The following is a 9,625-nucleotide window of genomic DNA, read 5'->3' as shown; positions in this document are numbered from 1 at the left end:
AATTTGGGACCATTTAGCAAATAACTTTTTTTATAAATTAAAACTTCACCTATATATCCAAAAACATAATTGTAACGCCCCGTTTATTTAAATAAATTAATAACTATAATTCCCGGACTAATTTGTGAAGAATTTTGATAGTGGGGGCTGTTTAGTAAATTACAGAGTTGATTTGAGAAGAATATGAGATGTAGGGGTATGTTTGGTAATTATCGGGACTTATTATGAAAGGGAATTATGGAATCAGGGGCAAAAAGGATAAATTTTGGATCTAATTTGAAAAGAATTAATGGGGAGGGACCATAATGGGATTATAGCGCACAAGTTTGAAATGGATACGGGATGAACCCGTCACATTGATCCTCCCGTTATTTTGGAGACATGAAACCCTAATCCTACAAAAATGTTCCAACCGTCAGCCGCCTCTCCCGCTTCTCTCTCGTTTATCGATCGGCAAAGTGTTAATCGACCGCCGCTTGCATCTCAGGTCCGATCGCCGACTGCTACACTGCCGATGAAGGCCGCCTTGCGACGTCTGCTGCAGGAAATGTCGGGGGCCGCTAGAGAACCGTCGAGAACCAGAGACAAACCCGTTACTCGTCGTGGGTGGGTCGTGAGCCACCAGAAACTCTCGGTTAGTCCTCTGCAAACCACCATCTTCTCCCTCTTTCGTTGTTTACTGTGGGTAAGACGCCGGAAGCGTCATTGTCGACGTCGGTGGCTATGGGGCCGATGTGTGTGACTTTTCGATGATAACAGCCTCCTAGTCGGCTGTTGGGGGCTTGATCTCGAGTCGTTTCATGTATGTGTTGCTGCCACAGGTTGTATGTGTAAACTCGGACCTAGAAACCCATCGTCACCACCTCATGATGGTGGTTGCCATTGTTTTCTGCCCCATTTGCCGCCACTAGCCACCGTAGGAGGTAGCTGTGTGTGTGTGTGCTTATTAATTATGTTGTAGTATGCGTTATTTTGGGCAGGAACCTCCGCCGCCACCGTTGGAAATGGTGGCTGTCGTCGCTGTGCCGCTGTTTGATGACCGGAAAATGGAGGAAGAACCCACCATGGCCGCCAGCCATGGTGGCTGCCGCCAAGCTCAGCTACCTGCCGCCATGGTGTGTGGGTGTGATTAGTTTGTGTGTGTTTAGATTAGTTTAGTGTGTGTGTGTGTGTGGGTATTGAGATTTAGCATTGTAAAATGTAATTTGAATTTGGAATAATGAAAATGAAATAAACCACCACCGTAAGGTGGTGGCCGCCGCCTCGAACCGCCATTGACCACCACTACCCGAGGTGGTAGTGGGTGGTGCCCCACAAGCAAAAACCCTAATGGGCCTAGAGATTAGTTTTGGGCTTATTGGGCCATGTTTGAGTGAAAACCCTAATTAGGGTTTAAAAAACCCTAATTATGAGTAATTGGGCCTTAGACTTATTGGGCCCACTTATGGGCCATTGGGATTGGATTGTGAATTAAGCCCAAATTATTCCATGCTATTTATCTAATAGAGTAAATGAATTAATTGATTAAGTCCTTAATGGGTTAAGTGAGAAAACCCTAAACTTGAGAAGTTATGGGGACACACACACACAAGAATTATTTAATAAGTGAAATATTAAATAATAATCATTGGCATAAATTAATCTAAGCAATAATGGACTTAATGGATTAAGTCCTTAATGAATTAAGTCCCTAGTGTGTTAAGTCCTTAGTGGGTTAAGTAAGCAACACTTAACCCTAGTTATCATTTGATGTGAAACCCTAATTTCACTTGGGCTTTGTGTTGGGCCATCCGAGAATAATCAAATGGACTAGAGTAATTAGTTGGGCTTTAGAGTAAGGCCCATATGAAGGATTGGGCCCAATTTGGAAAATTGGGCCATACATGGGCCATAGTTAGGGCCTAGATGGTTGTATGATATTGGGCCCTAGAATGATACATGTTGGACTGGACTGATCAATTGGGCCTTAAGGGATGTCCATGTAGAGGTTTGGGCCCAATTTGGAAAATTGGGCCATATGTTGGGCTTTGATCCCTAGTTGACTTTGGGCCTATGGATTGGGCCTTGGGCTTGGGTAAGCCAAGTTAGGGGTAATGTAGTAATTATCCAAAGCATGTATTTATAGTTATGCGTTAGAACCCAATTATTAATTGGGTGTTATTTGGTGTTGACAGTTCGGGAATCTGTCAACCAGCAGCTGGGGTGGAGTCTGCGGGACTTCAGCAGTGTGGGATTGTGTCTACGGGACTTCAGCAGTGTGAGGTGAGTTTCCTTCCAGTAGGAACGGGTCTAGGGCCACAATGCCGGCCCGTTTAGCTAGCAGTAGTTTTCAGATGTTGATCTGATGCAGTAGTTAGTATGTTTGATGCCTTCGTGGCTCAGACAGGATTTATGTGTTATGTGTTCCGGGCTACGACCCGATGTAGTATGCAGTATATGTGAGTTTATGCCAGTTGATATGTTATGATATGCTGTGTTCAGTCAACTTCGGACTTCGGTCCGATGGAGGGGCAAGGCCCCAGTCAGTTAGCTTCGGACTTCGGTTCGATGGAGGGGGCAAGGCCCCAGTCAGTTAGCTTCGGACTTCGGTCCGATGGAGGGGACAAGGTCCCAGACATTCAGCTTCGGACTTCGGTCCGATGTAGGGGACAAGGTCCCAGTCAGTCAGCTTCGGACTTCGGTTCGATGGAGGGGGCAAGGCCCCAGTATGTGCTTGATATGTTATTGTATGGTATGTGGTAGTTTGGGGGAGCTCACTAAGCTTCGTGCTTACAGTTTCAGTTTTGGTTTCAGGTACTTCCGCAAGCAAAGGGAAGAGCTCGGGATGATGGCATCGCACACACCACAACTTCAGTTTTCATCCTGGGAGTTGATTCAGTTCTTGATTTTGATATGATATACATATGATACAGTTTTCCTCACAGTGTTTTTACTATGTTTGAGATACATCACGTATGGTTTTATGATATGATAATCAGATTATGGTTTTTGGTTATATTGAAAAATGAAATTTTTGGGTCGTATTTTTGGGTCGTTTCAATAATACACATCAAATATCTCACAACAAATACACCCAACAATTTAAATAATTTTTTGGGTGTCTTTTCTTCTTCTTCTTCTTCATCTGATTATGATCCTAATGATGATGAGTTGATTATGCACACGTTGTTGTCTATGACACACGACATTGTGCGCCAGAGAGGCGAAAGTTCAAGCCGAGAAGAAACATAGAAAGTCGATCAACCGGGATCGTATCGCAGCAAACGAACTTGTGGTACGTGATTAGTTACCAGTGATAATTTATACCACTATCGAAATTCGAAGATCGTTTTCATATTAGTAGAAATTATTCGAACGTATAGCTAGAGATTTGAAAAACAATTATGAGTTTTTTCAATTGAGATGAGATGCTAGAGGTAAACATGGTTTTACTACATTTCAAAAATACATGGCAACTCTTAGACGATTGGCGTACGGCATAGCCGCAAACTCTTTAGATGAATATTTGAAAATGTCTGAGAGGACTGAGGACCGGTCGAGAATGCACATATCTTTTTTGCAAGTATGCTATAGAGCTTTTCGGTAACATATACTTGTGAAATCTGACTAGAAATGATGTCGAACAGTTGTATGCCGCACATCGCTGATTTCCAGGAATGCTTGATAGCCTTGATTATTACATGTTGGATGTGGGAAAATTGTCCCAATGCATGGCGAGGGCAATTCGCGCGAGGTGACCATGTCGTACCGACTGTGATACTAGAAGCAGTTCTTTCACATGACCTATGGTTTTTGCATGCATTTTTTGGTTTGGCGGGGTCAAACAACGACCTAAATGTGCTTGGAGTATCTTCGTTATTTAACGACATTTTGCAAGGTAAAACACCAAACATGTCATACATTGTAAATGGACATTAATACAATTGTGGATACTACCTTGGTGATGGGATATATCCAGAGTATGCTACATTTGTCAAGTCATACTCATATCTGACCGATGAAAAATGAAATTGTTCAAGTTAGCCCAGGAATTTGCAAGGAAGGATGTGGAGCGTGCGTTTTGAGTCTTCAAACAGAAGTGACACATAATCAAACATCCAGCACAAGCATGGGATAGGGAAAATTGATGAATGTGATGAAAGTGTGTGTTATTTTACATAACATGAAGAAGATGAACAATATACTCAATCCATCTTGTAGTAATACAAGTTGGAAACTCAACATACTTTACAAGGCTTTTGGAAATACAAAACAGTAAAACACATCACAATCTACGTCAAGATTTGCCTGAGCACATATGGCAACGACAATTCGAAGAGTACAATGACAATGACGACAAGGAGGATGAGGGAAGAGTACAATGACAATGACGACAAGGAGGATGAGGACGCATACAACGTCGAGGACAACGATGACGACGAGTAGTATTTTTTTTTTAAATTTCAATGTTTTATTAATGTTATTTTTTTATTAGTAAAATGTATGTTGAATTTTAAAAGTATTATTTTTATTTAAGTTAATGTTTTTTTGTAATTTATAAAAATTTATTTATGTTTAATAATTGTGTTTTTTATTTAATATAATGTCAAAAAATAATAATAATAATATTGAAAGATAACCATTTTCAAGAGTTAGTAAACATATAATGGAGATGATATGAAGGTTTCTAATAAACATACATATAGTGACCAACCGGTGGCCTAACACATTACTCAAAATTAGATATATGAAAAGTGAGACACGAAGAGAGTAATAATTTAAAACGTAAACTAAGTCTTTTTCTTTTTTGCCTCAAACTACACACATATTTTTCCCTCGCTTCAATAGTCGAGATGCCAATTGAATCCAACGATACACAAGATCTGAATCCACAGCCTTAAATTTGTTTTTATATCTCTATCCATATTCCAAAGGCCTAAAATATATAAAGCTATAAAAAGAAAGGGAAAAATCTCAACGTCTAACATCTCTCAACTTTATATTTTGGATATAGTTTGCAATTGGTAATTTGGTATTATCCCCCTATAGCTCATCCTGCGAGAAGTAAATTATAAAAAAAAGGGAGGGTTAAATGGTAATTTAAGAAATTAGAATTTGAACTTTAATTTTTATTAGTATTATTTTACCTTGATATCATTATCATCTGCTTCCTCTTCCTCCTCGGGTTCGGCTTCATCACCACTATCATTGCCCTCATCATCAGCCTAAATTACATTCATCTCATAATATTGAACTTTTTACTTATATATAATATAATTGTTTCTTTTTCCAGGAAACGAAACCTTCCAAATGTGTCACAACTTTTTACAAATTTGCCCTTGTTGGTTCTTTCCTTCCCTTTTCCAAAGTGTGCTATCATTTTCTCAGATATATATATATATATATATATATATATATATATATATATATATTTTAAATTATTTATCCATTCAGCATTAAATGGAAAAGAAAACAATAAATAGGGACTAAAATTTCCATGTTCCATTGAGAATTCCATGGTGGAGTTTTTTTGTAAAATGTTTTCTGGAAGGAATGAAATCTGTCAATGGAATTGGAATCTAAGGAAAATCATAATTAGTCACACTTTTGAAAATGGAAAGGAAATTTGACAATGAAAATTAAATATTCTTTATAATTTGTATTATATTTTATACAAAATTTGTTAATTGTAAGTATATAAAACTGTTTTTTTTGTTTGTATTTATTTAATTTTTATGGTAGTTAGATCTTCTTCATAAAAATGAAGAACGGAATTCAATTCCGCCCACACTATGGAATGGAATCTCAAATTCCAATTCCATCGGAATCAGCAAACCAAACACACTCTAAAAGTGTAGAGAGAGAGAGAGAGGGCATACATCAGAATCAACATGATCATCCTTGGATTCCTGTAAACAGAAACCAGTGAAGAGTATAATAGTTAGAAAAAGAAAACCATTAAATAAATAATTTTTTATAACTTAACAATAACTTGGTTTCAAAAAAATTGAGAGATCTCCTTACATAAAAAAAATGAAGTTCAAAAATTGGAAAAAAAAAAAAAAAAATCATATCATACCTCTTCCTCGCGTTTCTTTTCTAGTTCTTCAAATGCAGCTTTTTCAGCCTAAGATGATGATCACAATCATTTAATTATAACATGAGAATATATATATAATATGTTATAATAGAAAATGAGTAAAAGTTTATATAGTTATAAAAGTAGCTTACATCTTTTTGTTTGGCCCAAGTTTCTTCCACTAGTTGTTTGGCATATTCAGGATCATCACATATCAATACATTGTCAAACAAAGTTCCAGATTTTACCTGAAAAATAACATAACACCAATTTGAGAATTTTATATTTGATTTAAATTTTTATTAAATATATTAAGGCAAAAAAGAAAATTACCTGCCACAACTCAATGCCAACATACTTCAGCTTGGGGAATACATAGAGATCAGGGTCATCCTTAAAATCTAAAATTCAAAAACAAAAAATTAATGTCAACTAGTGTTTTGTGAGATGGAATCAGGGAAAGAATGGAATTGTTCTTTTCATTGAAAATTTAATGATTTTTATTGATTTACAACTTTATTTTCTAAAACAAAAGTAAAAAACGTATTGTTATTATAATCTTATTTGGGTTTTAATGAGATTTTATTATGTTTAATCTTTCATTTTGTAACTAAAAGGTTCATATAATATATAAGAACAGAGTTGTATCATTTTTTTAAAATGTCACATTTCTAATTAAAATACAATTTCATCTTCTAAAATAACTAGAAAATAAACTTTCTATCATGTAAAACCTTATTTGGAATTTAACGAGTCTTTATTATGTTTATTTCTTTTTTTGTATATATTAAATATAGACTACAGATAAATTTATACATTATATATACATATAAATATGAAAGAAAAGAAACCTGGGTTGTCAATCATGGGTGCCTTCCACTTCCCTTTGTAGTTGGGGTTCTTGATTTTCTGTCAAAGGGTAATAAACATTTTTATAAAACATGATTAGTATAAAAAAATGTGCATTTAAAATTAAAAAAAGAAAAAGAAAAACACAAACCTTTGCCTTCCATGGACCCTTGTATTCAGGGTTTGGAATAGTTGGTATTGTCCATTCACCATCTTCCTCATCATCCCAATCTTCTGGCTGAAATTTTAGTTCAACTTATTAAAAACTAACAAATCACATAACACTAAAAAGTAATAGAAAATTAAATATTAAAAATCCCACCTTTTTAGCATCTGGATCCGGAATCTCCTTTGGGATGTCATCATAACCCTGGCAATCAAAGAATATATTCAGTTTTTTATTCCACTTGGATCTTAAAGAGAGAATCAGTCAAACTATAAATGGAATTTGAAGGAATCTGACAGAATCAACAAATAAAACAAGCCCTTAATGTTATATTACCTCAGGCTTCTTATCTTCAGGATCAGAGATGTATTCCTTCTCATCCCAATCTTCAGGCTATCATCATCAACAATACAAAAATTAGTAATACTAAAACCAAATGAGAACACTCTTTAGCCACCACAAACATGTAAAACATTTGAAATTACCTTTTTGGCCTCAGGGTCCTTTATCTGTTTTGCTGGAAGAAGATCCCAATCAGAGTACAAACTTCCTGTTTGTTTCTCTTCATTGTCAATGAGGATACTGTAAGTAGCATCAGGGCGTAGAATAAAGGTATAAACATGTGTAAGTTGATCAGTTTCACAAGGAACATCTTTCTTGATCAATTTGTTTTCTCCATTGTATGTAAGAATTGCATGAACCTTCTTTGTTGCATACCCACAAATATCAGGTCCAAACATGATACTACATTCAAAACAATATTAAAACTTTTCAGAAACAATAAAAGGAGAAAATATAAAAAAACATTAGAGAGAAAGTATGTGTTTATATGTAAATAACCTGTAAGGGGTATCGCCACCAAATTTCTTTTGATCCACATCATCACTAAGCAATTTCATGTATCCACCACCACAATCAAGCTTTTGCTCATGTTTGACAGAAAATTGGAAGACTAGTGTTTTATCCTTGTTGCTGAATTCAGGGTACTCAGCAGATATGGCATAAAATCTGTAGTCTTCACTTGTTTGTATACCTATTGTTAAAGGGAAAAACAGAGTTTGTCAGCTGTTTATAAATTTAAAAAATAAATAAATAAATAAGAATTTCTTTTAAAAAGCAAATGGGAAAATGTGTTACCTTTATCATTAGCATCTCCGTTCCATTTACCAGATGTGTAATTCCACTCCCCAGCCATGTTGTCCTCTTTCTTCCAGTCAGATTTAACCCACCGGCTTTCCCATCCATCTGATGAAATGTCAATAAGTCAAATTAGTAGTTTATTTTAACCAAAATTAATGGAAATGCTGAAATCTTATTACTTGTGTATGGTTTCCCATCTAAGAACCGGGAAATAAGAGGATCTTAAAATTGGGACAAGGCACATGCTTAAAGATAGGGATATTTACTATAAAGAAATTATCATCACATAAACCCACATTCATCACCTGATACAGCAACTAATGGCTAACCATACATGTTTTGCTGATCTAACATCAAGTGAAACAGCGCACCTAAAAGAGCGACAAACTATTCATAATTCTAATCAGGACAGCAGCATTGATGATCGTAAATAACAGTATTGTTCAAAATCACGTAAGAGTCAACTTGAATCGTGAATAGCCGTAGGTCCACTGGAATTAAGCCGAGCAATTAGCAAAACCAATTTGATAAACTATTGATTTAACACACTCAATTCATTTCATCTCCACAGGGACAGATCAAGCTGAAAATTAAGTTACCCTAGCCTAGTAAAAACAAGTTAACATAAGATAAATTCACGTTAATCTCGATTGCTCTCACAGATGAACTACAAATTCACATTTCACCTAACTAACTAAAATGAAACCAATCGGATCGAATAATACTAGCATAATCAGACGCATATCTCCAACTAAACGCAAATGTCAAAAAAGGTCAAATTCGATTCAAGATTTGAGCAAATGCATAGCTAAGTTCGTTCAAAAAGAACGTTAATGGAAGAATCACCTTCAAAGCGCTCCTCGAAGAACACCTTGGCAGAAGCAACTGAAATGAGCAGTAGTAGAGAGAGAAATACAATCCCGCTAAATTTCCGTGTCGCCATGACCAGAGAGTAGAAAGTGAGATCCCGCCGCTAGAGCAAGAAAGTGATAGTAGGGTTTATAAGGAGGTCGTCTTATGGTCGTTACGTTTGTATCAGTGGAGGGAAGGGTGACGTGGACGAATTAAAGCTAGCCATGTCAGACCAGTTTGTCATAAAGTGCAACGTGGCTGATGTCGATTGGGTGATCCAACGATCTTGCCATGTAGATATATGGGTTTATGAAAATGCCAAATTACCAGGTTAACCCTATTTTATTCATTTATTGAGAATATTGATGCCCATCAATAAAACCGTATTTTATGTTAAAAGGTAAATCGAGTAATCTAATATTTTTTTTGTGTGTTTTTTAAAATTATAATTTTTTTTAAATAATCATTTATTTTGGAATTTGAGTATTTCAGACTCATTTTCGGGTGGGTCGGCACATTACCGTGCCTCCAAAATTCTGATTACGGACTATCGGTTCGTG

The 9,625-nt window shown here is 36.1% G+C and overlaps 2 protein-coding genes across 2 annotated transcripts; one reads left to right on the top strand and one right to left on the bottom strand.

The window, feature by feature from the left end:
- Nucleotides 1-374: 374 nt before the first annotated feature.
- On the top strand, nucleotides 375-2,300 carry LOC145074760 (uncharacterized). Its single transcript, XM_079021091.1, has 3 exons — nucleotides 375-634; nucleotides 981-1,115; nucleotides 2,175-2,300. Exons 1-3 carry the CDS (start codon nucleotides 404-406, stop codon nucleotides 2,259-2,261), a joined length of 453 nt encoding a protein of 150 aa, XP_078877217.1. The 5' UTR covers nucleotides 375-403; the 3' UTR covers nucleotides 2,262-2,300.
- A 2,453-nt stretch (nucleotides 2,301-4,753) lies between these two features.
- LOC145072096 (calreticulin-like) lies at nucleotides 4,754-9,217 on the bottom strand. The gene is made up of 14 exons (XM_079018472.1): nucleotides 9,060-9,217; nucleotides 8,211-8,318; nucleotides 7,914-8,106; nucleotides 7,559-7,817; nucleotides 7,410-7,466; nucleotides 7,230-7,277; nucleotides 7,059-7,145; nucleotides 6,910-6,967; nucleotides 6,392-6,459; nucleotides 6,211-6,306; nucleotides 6,059-6,106; nucleotides 5,859-5,888; nucleotides 5,127-5,204; nucleotides 4,754-5,034 (listed from the first exon to the last, which is right to left on the bottom strand). The coding sequence occupies exons 1-14, from the start codon at nucleotides 9,154-9,156 to the stop codon at nucleotides 5,023-5,025; spliced, it is 1,239 nt and encodes a 412-aa protein (XP_078874598.1). The 5' UTR covers nucleotides 9,157-9,217; the 3' UTR covers nucleotides 4,754-5,022.
- Between the last annotated feature and the right edge of the window lie 408 nt (nucleotides 9,218-9,625).

The sequence above is a fragment of the Lactuca serriola genome, chromosome 9 (genome assembly GCF_051521515.1).
Source record: "Lactuca serriola cultivar US96UC23 chromosome 9, Lser_US96UC23_V15, whole genome shotgun sequence".
Classification (NCBI taxonomy): Eukaryota; Viridiplantae; Streptophyta; class Magnoliopsida; order Asterales; family Asteraceae; genus Lactuca; species Lactuca serriola.
The sequence above is the reverse complement of the archived record's forward strand: the minus strand, read 5'-3'. Positions and strand labels throughout refer to the sequence as shown.